This window comes from Heterodontus francisci, chromosome 1, assembly GCF_036365525.1.
Source record: "Heterodontus francisci isolate sHetFra1 chromosome 1, sHetFra1.hap1, whole genome shotgun sequence".
NCBI classification, from domain to species: domain Eukaryota; kingdom Metazoa; phylum Chordata; class Chondrichthyes; order Heterodontiformes; family Heterodontidae; genus Heterodontus; species Heterodontus francisci.
Genome location: NC_090371.1, coordinates 20,638,281 through 20,653,825, shown reverse-complemented (window position 1 = coordinate 20,653,825; position 15,545 = coordinate 20,638,281). Strand labels below are relative to the sequence as shown.

At 44.8% G+C, this 15,545-nt stretch overlaps 1 protein-coding gene across 1 annotated transcript in view; it reads right to left on the bottom strand.

The window, feature by feature from the left end:
- The window catches only part of LOC137368213 (BCL2/adenovirus E1B 19 kDa protein-interacting protein 3-like), a 70,882-nt gene that overhangs the window by 12,322 nt on the left and 43,015 nt on the right, over positions 1–15,545 (bottom strand). The window contains exons 2-5 of the mRNA XM_068028708.1: positions 8,353–8,515; positions 2,124–2,208; positions 1,168–1,274; positions 20–169 (exon numbers count right to left, since the gene is read on the bottom strand). Coding sequence (XP_067884809.1) covers positions 20–169; positions 1,168–1,274; positions 2,124–2,208; positions 8,353–8,515 — 505 coding nt within the window. The remainder of the gene's footprint in view (positions 1–19; positions 170–1,167; positions 1,275–2,123; positions 2,209–8,352; positions 8,516–15,545) is intronic.

Sequence of the window (15,545 nt, the reverse complement as noted above, 5' to 3'; positions counted from 1 at the left end):
ACATTAATCATGGACTTACCCAACTCCCAGCATTAACAGATGAGTTATCAGGAGAGAAGGAATGAGGAACACCACAAACTCAGAACTGAAGATTCCGCCTTTCTTCATCACGCTGGTCTTCCGTACACTCAGACTCGAGCAATATTTAGGATGTTTGAATACAAATTCCCTAAGGATGCCGAAAAAACAACAAAAATCATTTGTCACTTCCATCCAGTTAAAGTACAACTTGGAAATTTCAGTTATCCTGAGCCCCAGACAGTGTTGGATTTTGGATACAGCAGTACTCAATAGATAGTTCAATTCTTGCTGCGTTAGGTGATCTCCCCCAAAGTAACAGTGAGGATTGGCCTCAGTGTCTCCAGGCTACAGAAAGGAACAAACATTATTCAGGGCTCCCAGTTTAATTGCTGTCCTGTAACTCTTGACCATATGCAAATGGACATCACCTGAGGACAGAATGGGTCTTGGCTGTGTTGTCCTCACAGTCTAGGCGCACATATGAACAGCCTTGCTCAAGGGGCTGAATGCCCGACTCCTGCTCCTAGCAAGAGTGACAGGGTAGATGCTGAAACACTGTATCCCCTGGCTGGGAAATCTAGAACACGGGGACTCAGTCTCAGAATAGGGGGCCAGCCATTTAGGACTGAGGAGAAATTTCTTCACTCAAAGGGCTGTGAATCTTTGGAATTCCCAACCCCAGAGGGCAGTGGATGCTCAATTGTTGATGACAGTGATGAGATTTTTGGATACTAAGGGAATCAAGGGATATAGGGATAGTGCGGAAAGGTGGAGTTAAGGTAGATGATCAAACAGGATCTTAGTGAATGGCAGATCAGGCTCGAAGGGCCAAATGGCCTCCTCCAGCCCCCATTTATTATACTGCTAACCACTCAGTGAGAGACTGGAGACACAAGGAGACCAGATCGGGGAGCTTGGCAGACTGCCTTCCTTGAAGGACATTAGTGAACCAGTCAGGTTCTTAGGATAGTCCGACACCTTAATGCTCATTTCTATTCTGATCCCGCCAACAAGTCACCAGATTTATTGAATGCAATTTCACAACTGGTCATGGTGGGATTTGACTTCAGGACCTTCAAGTTGTACCATAACCATAAGATTACCATATGTAAGAAACTGTAGTAAGAGTACAGAATCACAACTCACTTTGGGGGTACATTTTCTGGTCGACTGGACCAGTACCAGATCCACTCTGCATTATTCCTCAGCAATTTCTCAATCTCTGCACTCCTCTCCTGGTTCTCTTCTTCCGACTATGGAAATACACAATAAAAAGATTAATCACCACCCCCCCCCAGGAAGTGGCACAGTCTTGCCAACCTCACCGGCTAGTCTTTATCTTTTGCAGCACCCCCAGTGAAAATACAATCACTGCTCTCAAATACTTGGAAAAACAAAATGGCAGATCCCACATATTCTCAGATGATTTTGGCAGCCATTTTGTCCCACCAGCAAGGATGTGGGGAGGAGCAGTGCGTGAATAATGAATGGGAGTGGCGAGGTGAGAAAAACAAGGAGGTAAACAATGGAAGAGGAGGAATGAAGAGAAACAAAAGCAGACACGGGCAGAAAATTTTTTTTTAAACCAAAAAAAAAAACACTTCCCATCAGACCACGGCCCTACTGATAATTCCCACCATGACTTTCGTGCCAGGCTATCAGATCGCTGCTTTGCTCTGGGTATCTGATGTGTCCCAAAACCCTTATTGTCCTATACAATCTCCAAACCAAGTTCTGGAAAACTCCCACATGGTTAGACTTTCTGTTTGTCTCATATAAGCAGAATTCGCTTACCAAAATCTGAGAACAGGTTGGCAAGCATTATGCGTTTGGGAGGACCCCATTACTACCACCACCCCTCAACCCATGTTGTATTAAAAGTAATCATCGTTTCTTGATTGGGCACCCCCTCTTTCCCAGCCAGACAAGAAATGGCATTTCCCATTTAATGAGCAGAAATGATTTTCCTCAGGGAGCAATGAAGATCTGCATAGTCAGAAATAGGAGTGCCATCATGTTACTTTAGTGGTACTGTAATATAATAGGGACATTACTCATAGAAGGACCAGCATCTCCCTTCCCCTTGTCAAATCCTTACCCACCTGAGTACTGTTGCTGTCTTCAATGCTCCCAGTTTCAAACTCGACTGGAATGTGAGGCATCTGGGGACTCATCAGTAAGGGAGGACTGTAAAACAGGATAAACAACACTCTGTAACACGGAACTGATTGAAGTGTTCCTTTGCTGCGGTGCTAATATATCTTTCTGTCAAGATTATTTCGGAACAAAACAGGCCGTTGTCATCGTCAACCCTTCCAGGTTCACCAGGTCTCCCTTTCCAGATGTGTTACTCGCAACCTTCCACTCATCCTTAACCTCTCACATCCTGACATAGGGATCTTTTCAGTCATCAAATTACAGGCTAAATGTGTTAAATCATGAGGACAGGTATCATAGACCAGGCTTATATTCTCTAGAGTATAGAAGATTAAGGGACGATTTAATGGAAGTGTTTTAAGATGATTGAAGAAGTTGATAGGGTAGACAGAGAAACTAGTTTTCTGGTGGTGGGGAGTCCAGAAAGAGGGGGCGTGACCTTAATATTAGAGCTAGGCCATTCAGTGGTGATGTCAGGAAACACTTCTTCACACGAAGGATAGTGGAAGTCTGGAAATCTTTCCCCCATAAAGCTGTGGATGTTGGGACAATTGGAGCTCTCAAACTGAGATTGATAGATTTGTTAGGTAAGGGTATTAAGGGCTATGGAACCAAGGCAGGCAAATGGAATTAAGATGCAGATAAGCCATGATTGAATTGAATGCTGAAACAGGCACAGAGGGCTGAATGGCCACCTCCTGTTCCTATGATCCTGTGACTGCACAGTTCAAGACTGTAGCCAGTGTTCTTCTGAAGTGACAATGATAGTTTGTAAATTGCTAGTAACGTGTCGAAAAAGAATGAGAAAATTAAAATTCCCCCTTTGTAAAACAGTATTTACAGACACTCCCTTACTTCAGTCAATGTTTGATATCAATTTGAGTTTTTGGTTCGGAGTGGATGCCTTGACTATCAATATCTGGCAATGTGAAGAAAAGAGGAGGTTGAGGTGTGACTTGATAGAGGTCTTCAAGATTATGAAAGGGTTTGACAGGATGGACATCGATATTTCCACTTGCATCAAACCCAGAACTAGCGACTATAAATATAAGATGATAGGATGGTCACTAATAGATCCAATAGACAACTCTGGAGAAACTACTTTACCGAGAGAGTGGTGAAAATGTGGAACTCACTACCACAGAGAGTGGTTGAGGCAAATAGCACAGATGCATTTAAGGGGAAACTAGATAAACACACGAAGGTTAAAGGGATAGAAGGATACACTGATGGATTAGATGAGGAGGGGTGGGAAGAAACTCGTGAACATGGAGCATTTGGGCTGAATAATTTGATTCTGTGCTGTAAATTCTATGTAATGTGTCAATTAGGCAACTGATTGCATCCTATCTGAAGCAAGATAGGGTCTGTAAGAAGCCAGGGTTGCTGTACATTGCTATTTTAAACTGTTAATAAATAAACCTAGTTTCTCCTTCAAGGGTGGATTTTATTGCACTAGTGTGAAATAAGAGCTTCCTACTCACAAAAACTCTGTTACAGCACATCATAAAATCATACAGCACAGAAGGAGACCATTTCTCCTATTGTGTCTGTACTGGCCCTTTGCAACAGCTATCCAATTAGTCCCCCTCCCCTTGCTCCTTCTCCATAACCTGCAAATTTCTCCTTCTTAAGTATTGGACATGCTTCTGTTTCTTTTTATTTCCAAAATATACTTTATTCATAAAAATCTGTAAAAAAATACATTACCAGTTTCAAACAGCACCAAGTCTAAAAATACAAACAGTGCAAAGGAGGTCCGTTTGCTTCATTACAATCATGAGTTGCCTCACAACCCTTCCATTTCACATTTGTCATGCCAATTACATTTTTACATTTTACAGCAAATGAAAATTTTCCCAGTACAGTTCGAGGGGTTTCCCATGGATCCAGCCCCTCAGTTCAGCTTGGTGGGGGGACCTTACAATGTGGTCTTTCCCCATTGAGCCTTTGCTGTGGCTGCCCCAAGCTTTAGTGCGTCCCTCAGCATGTAGTCCTGGACCTTAGAATGTGCCAGTCTGCAACACTCGGTCGTGGACAACTCTTTGCGCTGGAAGACCAGCAAGTTTCGGGCAGACCAAAGGGCGTCTTTCACCGAATTGATAGCCCTCCAGCAGCAGTTGATGTTTGTCTTGGTGTGCGTCCCTGGGAACAGCCCGTAGAGCACAGACTCCTGTGTTACAGAGCTGCTTGGGATGAACCTCGACAAAAACCACTGCATCTCTTTCCACACCTGCTTTGTAAAGACACATTCCAGGAGGAGGTTCTGTTAAGGTTAAGATGGTGGTTAGTGGGAGCAGGAGGTAGAAATCGAGCTCCTGAATCAGGAATGCAGCCTGCTCTGGAAAATCCCCGCAAGGTGAGACTGACCCTTTAATATCTGTAGAAACAGTAGGACTGTCCCTTTAATATGTCTGGAAACCATGGCGTCAAATCATTGCAACAGCCATGCAGACGTAAGTCACTCACTTGATTTGATGAGATCAGCAATTTTAGTTTTTGCTGTCCGGAAAGGCAGAATTTCCTGATGCTAATTCCTCTTTTGACAATGGGAGGAGAGGCAAGCTTCGGAACAAGCCAGGGCTTGGTTTGAAACTGTCAAATCCTATAGCAATCACGTGGCTGGTTTATTGAGACTGAGCCATGTTTATTGAGCCATGAATCCTCCACATTGTCTGTTTCATTCATCCATTCAGAATCGGTTCTGACATTTGAGAAGTGCCGACACAGGTAGTTGTACGTCCCCCCCCACCCCCTCACTGAACTTATCAGCTCAGGTTTTTCTATTCCATTTACTGCAGCTAGAGAAGGATTCTCCAGGGCTTAAAGGGTTAAATCAAGAGGCGGGGTTACTTGGCTTGCATTCCCTTGAGTTTAGAAGATTAAGGGTTCATCTAATCAAGGAGTTTTAAAATTGCAAAAAGGTTCAAAATAAAGTATTTAAAATTAGAACTAGATCGTTCAAGAGTGAAATCAGAAAGCACATTTTCACACATAGGGCAGTAGAGAGCTCTTTCCCCCCAATAAGCTGTGGAGTCTGGAGAACGACAAGAGTTTTCCATACCGACATCAATAGATTTTCATTTGGTACAGGTATCAAGGGATACGGATCAAAGGTAAATTATGAGGAAAGATTACACAAACTAGGATTGCATTCCCTGGAATATCATAGAATAGAATCATAGAATGTTTACAACACAAAAGGAGGCCATTCGGCCCGTCGTGTCTGTGCCGGCCCTCTGCAAGAGCAACTCACCTAGTCCCACTCTCCGGCCCTTCCCCGTAGCCCTGCAAATTTTGTTTCTTCAAGTGCTTATCCAATTCCCTGTTGAAAGCCATGATTGAATCTGCCTCCACCGTGCTCTCCGGCAGTGCATTCCAGATCCTAACCACTCGCTGCGTGAAAATGTTTTTCCTCATGTTGCTGTTGCTTCTTTTGCCAATCACCTTAAATCGATGTCCTCTGGTTCTGGATCCTTCCACCAAAGGGAAGGGTTTCTCCTTATCTGTCCAGACCCCTCATGATTTTGAACACCTCTATCAAATCTCCTCTAAACTTCTCTTCTCATGGAGAACAAACCCAGCTTCTCCAACCTACCCACGTAACTGAAGTTCCTCATCCCAGGAACCATTCTCATGAATCTTTTCTGCACCCTCTCTCATGCCTTAACATCCTTTCAAAAGTGTGGTGCCCAGAACTGGACAGAATACTCCAGTTGAGGTCAAACCAGTCTGATACAGGTTTATCATAACTTTGTTGTTTTTGTACTCGATGCCCAGGATCCCATATGCTTTATTAACTGCTTTCTCAACCTGTCCTGCAACCTTCAATAATTTGTGCTCATAGATCCCCAAGTCCATCTGCTCCTGCACCCCCTTTAGAACTGAATATTTTGATTTATGTTGCCTCTCCTCGTTCTTCCTACTGACTCCTGGGATCCCCACTCTTTACCTTCCACCAGTGGAAATTAATCGTTCACCACTACTTTCTGTTTCCAGTCACTCAACCAATTTCGTATCCATGCTGCTACTGTCCCATTTATTCCGTGGGCTATAACTCTGCTGACAAACCTGTTATTTTGCACTTTATCAAATGCCTTTTGGAAGTGCTGAAACACTAACTCTGTTTCTCTCTCCACAGATGCTGCCAGACCTGCTGAGTATTTCCAGCAGTTTCTGTTTTTATTTCAATGTCTCAACTAACTCCTCTTTCAAGATGACTTTAGATTGTGAAAGGAATTGAAAGGAAACTTTTTTCCACTGGTGGGACAAGGCAAAACAACCTTAAAATCAGAGCTGGCCATTCAGGAAAGAAGTTAGGAAATACTTCTTCATGCAAAGGGTGGTAGAAGTTGGAACTCTCTCCGACACAAAGCAGAAGATGTTAGCTCAAAGTGATTCCTGACAACGCAGACGGCCACTGACATCATCAGGCTGCGTCAAGGTGCGCACGTGCGCAGACGGGCTCCTGCTCTCTGCGCATGCGCTGCGTTTCGACTTGCCAGGACTGGTTAGCGCATGCGCCGATGACGTCATTGTGTGACGTGTGCATCTTTGGGCAACGCATCTGGTCGGCCTCTGCGCATGTGCTTTACATGTACAGCAATGCAACGCTAACGGTCTTTACCCATGCGTCAAGCTCCGCTCCCCCCTCCGCCCCACCCTCGCTGCTCTCTCCGGCCGCTCCGCTCTTTCGGCCGTTCCGCTCCCCTCCCTTCACTGCTCTCTCCGGCCGTTCCGCTCTTTCGGCCGTTCCGCTCCCCTCCCTTCACTGCTCTCTCCGGCCGCTCCGCTCTTTCGGCCGTTCCGCTCACCCCCCCTTCACTGCTCTCTCCGGCCGCTCCGCTCTTTCGGCCGTTCCGCTCCCCCCCCCCCCCCTTCACTGCTCTCTCCGGCCGCTCCGCTCTTTCGGCCATTCCGCTCATCCCCCTTCACTGCTCTCTCCGGCCGCTCCGCTCTTTCGGCCGTTCCGCTCCCCCCCCCCCTTCACTGCTCTCTCCGGCCGTTCCAGTCTTTCGGCCGTTCCGCTCACCACCCCTTCACTACTCTCTCCGGCCATTCCGCTCACCCCCCCTTCACTGCTCTCTCCGGCCGCTCCGCTCCCCCCCTCCCTGCTCTCTCAGCCGCTCCGCTTCCCCCCCCCCGCTGCTGTCTCCGGCCGCTCCGCTCCCCCCCTCGCTGCTCTCTCCGGCCGCTCCGCTCCCCCCCTCGCTGCTCTCTCCCTCCCGCCATTGTGTGCTGCCATGTGTTTAGGTCAAGTTGCCTTCGTGTGATTATTAGAGCAGAGCCATCTTTAGTCCTGGCAGCTGCCTGAAGTCGCAGACTGTGATGTTTTAGTGGCACAGGCTGCATTTGTGCATGTGCCACTGCAGCGCCACCTTGTGGTAGCATTGTCAGCAAACTCAGCCTTAATTTAAACGAGAGATCCATTGACTTTTGGTAGTCAAGGGAAGAAGAGATATGAGCGAAGGTGGGTCGATGGAGCTAAGCTACAGATTACCATGATCCCACTGAATGGCAGAACAGGTATGAGGAGCCAAATGGCCTCCTCCTGTTCCTAACCAACCTGCTGGGAAGGGTTGCATCAGTACAGACTGACAGCTGAACCTGGCTGGTCTGTATGCCACAGCTAACATACTCCCTTAATTCACTGAGCTATTAAGAAAGCCATTAGCAACCAGCTATCAATTGAAAATTAAATTATAAAAAATAGAAAGACTTGCATTTCTATGGTGCTTTTCATGACTGCCGGACATCTCAAAGCACTGCTGTCGGAAATTAGGAAACACTTCTACACGCAAAGGATGGTAAAAGTTTGGAACTCTCTACTGCAAAAGGGCAATTGATGCTAAATGAATCATTAATTTTATATCTGAGATTGAGATATTTTTGTTCACCAAAGTTATTCAGGGATATGGCGCAAATGTGGATATATGTAGTTAGGTCAGAGATCAGCCATGATCTCATTGAATGGCAGAACAGGTTTGGGTGTCTAAATGGCCTCTTTCTGTTCCTGTGAAAATATTTTAGTTTTATTATTAACTTTCATTTTTCTTTTTGGATCTAATAACTGCAAACTTCCTACAGAAACATGGCAATGTACAATTATCACTCAAACACTGCCACGTTAGGTGGTGGGTCAGGAGACAAAATGGAAAGCATGGCCAAAAGCACCTGTCACAGTGGGAGCTGCCTCGCGAACTGTTCTTTTCCGATTCGTGCTGTGCATCCAGCAGGATTTTCTCCATGTCTCCATTGTGGATGGAGGTCGAGGAGGGAACATGCTCCAGAACCCGCGGACCGTTGTGTTGACTGTAGTCCAGCTCCACCCATGAGCCTGAGAGAAAGAAAAGGGGACAAAATGAAGGGACCAACATTGGAACAATATCGCTGGTTAGTCCCAGAGCTCAAAGTTACACGAGGGTAAAAGTAAAACATGTGGCAGATTGGCTCTAATGGATTGGTAAATCCAGAATCAATGCTTGAAGCCAGTTCCTCTCCAAATTCCCATCCATTTTCCTCTTCCTCCCTTACACCTGGATTGCATCACAACAGGGTGAGGAATTTCTGGGCTGGGATATTTAAAAATGTCAGGGTTCATTCACTGGGATGGACCTTACATTAGTGACTACAGAAGCACTTTATTGGTTGTAAAACACTACGGACGTTTCGAGGTCATTAAAGATACAATCATTGTGACAGGGAGCTGGACTATCAGTGGAGATACAGAGAGCAACGTTGGGCGCTGGGTTGCTAGGGGAGGGGTTACTGAGCAACAGTATGTGGGATCTTATTCCTGAATTGATTTTAATTTTCCAAAATTCCCTAGATTCAGGGAAGATTCCATTAGATTGTAAAACAGCCAATGTAACTCCTTTATTCAAAAAGGGAGGGAGACTGAAAGCAGGAAACTACAGGCCAGTTAGTTTAACATCTGGCATAGGGAAAATATTAGAAGATATTATTAAAGATGTTATAGCAGGGCACTTAGAAAAATTCAAGGTAATCAGGCAGAGTCAACATGGTTTTGTGAAAGGGAAATCATGTTGAACCAATTTATTGGCGTTCTTTGAAGAAGTAGTATTCCAAGGGGAGGACCCACTATCCGTGGTGAACAAAAAAAGTTAAAGATCGTATCAAACTTTTTAAAAAAGCATATAATTGCACAGAGATGGATGCCGGGTCAGAAGATTGGACAGAATATAAAGAACAGCAAAGAATGACTAAAAGATTGATAAGGAGGGAAAAGATAGAGTATGAGGGAAAGCTAGCTAAAAATATAAAAAGATACTAAGAGCTTCTATAGATATTTAAAAAAGAAACGAGTTAACAAAGTGAGTGTTGGTCCTACAGAAATTGAGTCTGGGGAATTAATAATGGATAATAAGGAAATGGCAGCTGAATTAAACAGGTATTTTGCATCGATCGTCCCTATTGAGGATATAAGTAACATCCCAGAAACAGTTGTAAATCAGGAAACGGAAGGGAAGGAGGAACTCAAGAAAATTACCATCACCAGGGAAGTGGTACTGAGCAAATGGTTGGAGCTGTGGGCTGACAAGTCCCCGAGTCCTGATGGACTTCATCCTTGGGTCCTAAAAGAAGTGGCTAGTGAGATAGTTGATGCACTGGTTTTAATTTTCCCAAATTCCAGAGATTCAGGGAAGGTTCCATTAGATTGGAAAACAGTCAATGTTATTCAAAAAGGGAGGGAGATAGAAAGTGGGAAACTACAGGCCAGTTAGCTTAACATCTGTCTTAATCAGGCAGAGTCAACATGGTTTTGTGAAAGGGAAATCATGTTTAACCAACTTATTGGAGTGCTTTGAAGAAGTAACATTGGCTGTGGATAAAGAGGAACCGGTGGATGTACTTATATTTCCAGAAGGCATTTGTTATGGTGCCACATCAAAGGTTATTGCAGAAAATAAAGGCTCATGGTGTAGGGGGTAACATATTGGCATCAATGAATAGAAGATTGGCTAGCTAACAGGAAACAGAGAGTAGACATAAATGGGTCATTTTCTAGTTGGCAAGTTGCAATGAGTGGTGTGCCCCAGGGATCAGCGCTGGGGCCTCAACTTTTTACCATTTATATAAATGACTTGGATGAAGGGACCGAAGGTATGGTTGCTAAATTTGCTGATGACACAAAGAAAGATAGGAAAGTAATTTGTGAAGAGGACATCAGGAGGCTACAAAGAGATATAGATAGGTTAAGTGAGTGGGCAAATGCAGTATAATGTGGGAAAGTGGGAAACTGTCCATTTTGGTAGCAAGAAAATAAAAGCATATTTTCTAAATGGTGAGAGATTGCAGAGCTGTGAGATGCAGAGGGATCTGGGTGTCCTAGTGCATGAATCGCAAAAGGTTAGTATGCAGGTTCAGCAAGTTATTAGGAAAGCTAATAGAATGTTATTGTTTATTGCGAGGGGAATGAATACAAAAGTAGGGAGGTTATGCTTCAGTTATACAGGGCATTGGTGAGACCACATGTGGAGTACTGTGTACAGTACTGGTCTCCTTATTTAAGGAAGGATGTAAATGCATTGGAAGCAGTTCAGAGAAGGTTTAATAGACTAATACCTGGAATGGGCCGGTTGTCTTATGAAGGAAGGTTGGAAAGGCTAGGCTTGTATCTGCTGGAGTTTAGGAGAGCAAGAGGCGACGTGATTGAACCATACAAGATTCTGAGGGGTCTTGACAGAGTGGATGTGGAAAGGATGTTTCCTCTTGTGGGAGAATCTGGAACTAGGGGTCACTATTTAAAAATAAGGCATGGCCCATTTAAGACAGAGATGAGAATTTTTTTCTCTCAGAGGGTCGTGAGTCTTTGGAACTCTCTTCCTCAGAAGGCAGTGGAAGCAGGGTCAATAAATATTTTTAAGACAGAATGAGATAGATTTTTGATGAGCAAGGGGATGAATGGTTATCGGGGGTAGGCAGGAATGTGGAGTCGAGATTGCAATCAGATCAGCCACAATCATATTGAATGGCGGAGCAGGCTCGAGGGGTCGAGTGGCCTACTGCTCCTAATTCATATGTTCGTATGCACACACTGTCACACAGTAACCCTTATTCCCAATGCCCTGTGTTCCTGACTCTATTTCTACTGATGTTAATCCAGCTCCTTCACACTGTCACTCAGTAACCCCTTTCCTCAGCACCCTGTGTTACTGACTGTGTTACTGACTGTGGCCGGGATTTTACGTTGGGCGGACGGCAGATGGCCACCGATTGGAAAGTCCCGTCTCATTGATCTACCAGCCAATCAGCGGGCCAGAAGCTCTTCATCCCAGCACTGCCACCGGAAGCAGTAGCCACTGCTTGGACTGCAGCCCAGCCGACTGCAGAGGAAAACATGGAGCCAAGAGTTAAGGTAAGTTTTGGTTGCCTCGCCGGGGTAATCGGTCGGGCCTCGGTGAGGCAAGGGTAGACAGATGGGGGAAAGGGGGGGTGTGCTGGATGCTGGGGTGGTTGGGGTCGTGGGGGCTGGCCCTCCATCGGACATCCTGTGCCCGATGAGCAGGGGCCCCCTCTCCCGCGACGATCAGCAAAAAAACCAGGCGGCTTTTCCCGGCTCCAGGCTGTCCATTTGCCACGCGTAAAATCCATGTGGAAGCGGGCGAAGGCACTTAAGGGCGGCACAGTGGCGCAGTGGTTAGCACTGCAGCCTCACAGCTGCAGGGACCCCGGTTCGGTTCTGGGTACTGCCTGTGTGGAGTTTGCAAGTTCTCCCTGTGTCTGCGTGGGTTTTCTCTGGGTGCTCCGGTTTCCTCCCACAAGCCAAAAGACTTGCAGGTTGGTAGGTAAATTGGCCATTATAAATTGTCACTAGTATAGGTAGGTGATAGGGACAGGTGGGGATGTTTGGTAGGAATATGAGATTAGTATAAATGGGTGGTTGATGGTCGGCACAGACTCGGTGGGCCGAAGGGCCTGTTCCAGTGCTGTATCTCTAATCTAATCTTAAGTGGCTGTTAAGAGGAGATGAGGTCATGGAAGTATTTGAACCCAGGGGCCCAGTGTTGATAACTGCATGTCTGCATCAGTGTTTGGAGAAGGCAAAATATTTTCTCGGCTCAGTGAGGGGGAAGAACCACATGTCAAGAAGATGCTAAGAGCCAGTAATTTGGAGAGATGTTTCAAAGCCCTTCACAGTATGCTTGAAAACATGTCAAGACAGTGGCTTTTTATATTAAAAAATTAGTAGATTCTCATACTGCCCACATTTTCCCTCACATTTAATTAAATTACAACATAGAAGATTACAATTCCCAGGCTGAATCATCTAAATGCCAGGGCAAAAACTACACCTTGATAGAAAAGGAGGCTGAAGCCTTTTTGCAGGCTTGGGCTGCTTATGACCCAGTTATTTCCTGTAAGGATAGCAGCACTTCCAGTGATGGCAGCCCTCGAGACTCTTCACCACTGCCAACATCTCCTCCACTCTAATTTATAACTGAGGGCAATGTGTGAATCTTTTACAAGAAGGCACTGTCTTGACATGTTTGCAAACGCACTGTGCAATACTGTGAACAGCACTGAACGAATAAAAAAAAAATCTCTCCAAACTATTTGCTCGTGGCACCTTCATGACACGCAGCTGGCAGTGAAAGGTGATGGGAGCACTGTCAGAGAACATCTATTTCTGTCACCCATCTGTGAGAACCCTGTTTCAGCAGTGGAAGCATTTCAGAGAGCAATGGGGTACCTCCCTCCCTTCTCACCACACTCCACCATACCCCCTCCTCCCCACACTCATTACCACTCCAATATAGCGTGCTGGCCTACAAGGCATTAGGAAGGTCTGCTCTCAGTGAAATTAAAGATTGAAAAAGCCTCAATCAACTTTATAACTCACTTCAATTTCCTTAATTGTCAGAGTCATAGGAAGCATGGGAGCAACAGAATCTCTGTCTCTTTGCACTGGAGTACGAACTTCAATCACGAGCATAGTTTGGAGAACATACAAACTCACGAATTTGGAGTAGAAGTAGGCCATTCGGCCCCTCTAGCCTGCTCCACCATTCAATAAGATCATGGCTGATCTGTTTCTGTCTCGAATTCCACACTCCCATCTACCCCCGATAACCTTTGATTCCCTTGCCTAACAAGAATCTATCTACCCCCGCCTTAAAAATATTCAATGACCCCGCCTCCACCACCTTCTGAGGCAAAGAATTCCAAAGTCGCACAACCCTCAGAGAAAAAGATTCGCCTCATCTCTGTCCCAAAAGGGCAAACCCTAATTTTGAAGCAGAGCCTCCTAGTTCTGGACTCACCCACAAGACGAAACATCCTTTCCACATCCACCTTGCCATGACCGTTCAGGATCTTATAAACTTCAATCAGGTCTCCCCTCACTCTTCTAAACTCCAGTGAAAACAAGCTCAGTCTGTCCAACCCCTCCTCATAAGACAACCCGCTAATTCCAGGTAACAATCTAGTAAACCTCCTCTGAACCGCCTCCAACGCAATTACATCCTTCCTTAAATAAGGAGACCAAAACTGCGCACAGTATTCGAGATGTGGTCTCACCAATGCCCTGTATAACTGAAGCATAACATCCTTATTTTTATTTTCAATTCCTCTCATAATAAAGGATAGCATTCCATTCGCCTTCTTTATTACTTGCTGCACCTGCATACTAACTTTTTGTGACTCCTGCACAAGAACACCTGGATCCTTTTGCACCTCGGAATTCTGCAGTTGTTCTCTGTTTAAGCAATACTCTGCTTTTTTATTCGTCCTGTCAAAGTGAACAACTTCACATTTTCCCACATTATACTCCATCTGCCAGATTTTTGCCAACTCACTCAACCTATCCATATCGGTTTGCAACCTCCTTGTGTCTTTCCTACCTTTGTGTCATTTGCAAATCTAGCTACCATGCCATCGCTCCCCTCATCTAGGTTATTGATATAAATTGTAAAAAGTTGAGGCCCCAGCACCAACCCCTGCGAGACGCCACTCGTCACATCCTGGCAATCAGAAAAGGACCCATTTACGCATGCTCTCTGGTTTCTGCCAGCCAGCCAATCTTCTATCCATGCTAATATGTTACCCCCTACACCATGAGCTCCTACTTTGGGCAATAGCCTTTTATGTGGCACCTTGTTAAATGCCTTCTGGAAATCCAAGTACAGTACATCAACAGGATCCCCTTTATCTACGGCACATTTTACTCCTTCAAAGAACTCCAATAAATTGGTTAGACATGATTTCCCCTTCACAAAACCATGCTGACTATTCCTGATTACCTGGAGGTTTTTCTAAGTGCCCAGCTATAACCTCCTTGATCGATTTTAATACCTTCCCCAAGACAGACATCAAGCTAACTGGCCTATAGTTACCTGTTTTCTGCCACCCCTCCTTCTTGAATAGAGGGGTTATATTTGCCATTTTCCAGTCTGATGGAACCTTTCCAGAATCTAGCGAATTTTGAAAAATTAACTCCAACGCATCTACTACCTCATTAGCCACCTCTTTTAAGACCCTAGAATGAAGCCCATCAGGACCCGGGGACTTGTCAGCCTGCAGTTCCATCAGTTTGCTCAGTACTGCGTCCCTGGTGATTGTAATTTCACCAAGTTCCTCTCTTCCTTCCACCTCCTGATTTACACCTATTACTGGAACGATTTTTTGTATCTTCTAGAGTGACGACAGAAGCAAAATATTTGTTCATTTCATCCGCCATTTCCTAATTATCTACTATTAACTCCCCATTCTGACTCTCTCGAGGACAAACACTCACTTTACTATTATAATCCTTTTTAAATACCTGTAGAAACTCTTGATATCTGTTTTTACATTTCTAGCTAGCTTCCTCTCCTACTATTTCTTTCTCCTGATTAACCTTTTGGACATTCTCCGTCATTCTTTATATTCTGACCAATCATCTGACCTGCCACTCGTCTTTGCACAATTATGTGCTTTTTCCTTAGGTTTGATGCTTTCCTTAACTTCTTTAGTTAACCATGGATGGTGGGTCCTCCCCTTAGAATTTTTCTTTATAGTAGGAATATCCTTAGTATTCTGAAATATCCTTTTAAGTGTCTGCCACTGCTTCTCTATTGATCTATCTCCTAGCCTAGTAACCCAGTTCACTTCAGCTAGCTCAGCTTTCATGGCCACATAGTTGCCCTTATTTAAGTTTAAAATACTAGTCTTAGACTCAAATCTCTCTTTCAAACTGGATGTAAAATTCAACCATATTGTAGTCGCTGCTATCTTGAGTTGCCTTTACACTGAAGTCATTAATTAATCCTGTCACGTTACACAATACCAAGTTTAATATAACCTGCTCTCTGGCTGGTTCCAGAACGTGCTGCTCTAAGAAACTATCTTGAAAGCATTCTATGAAC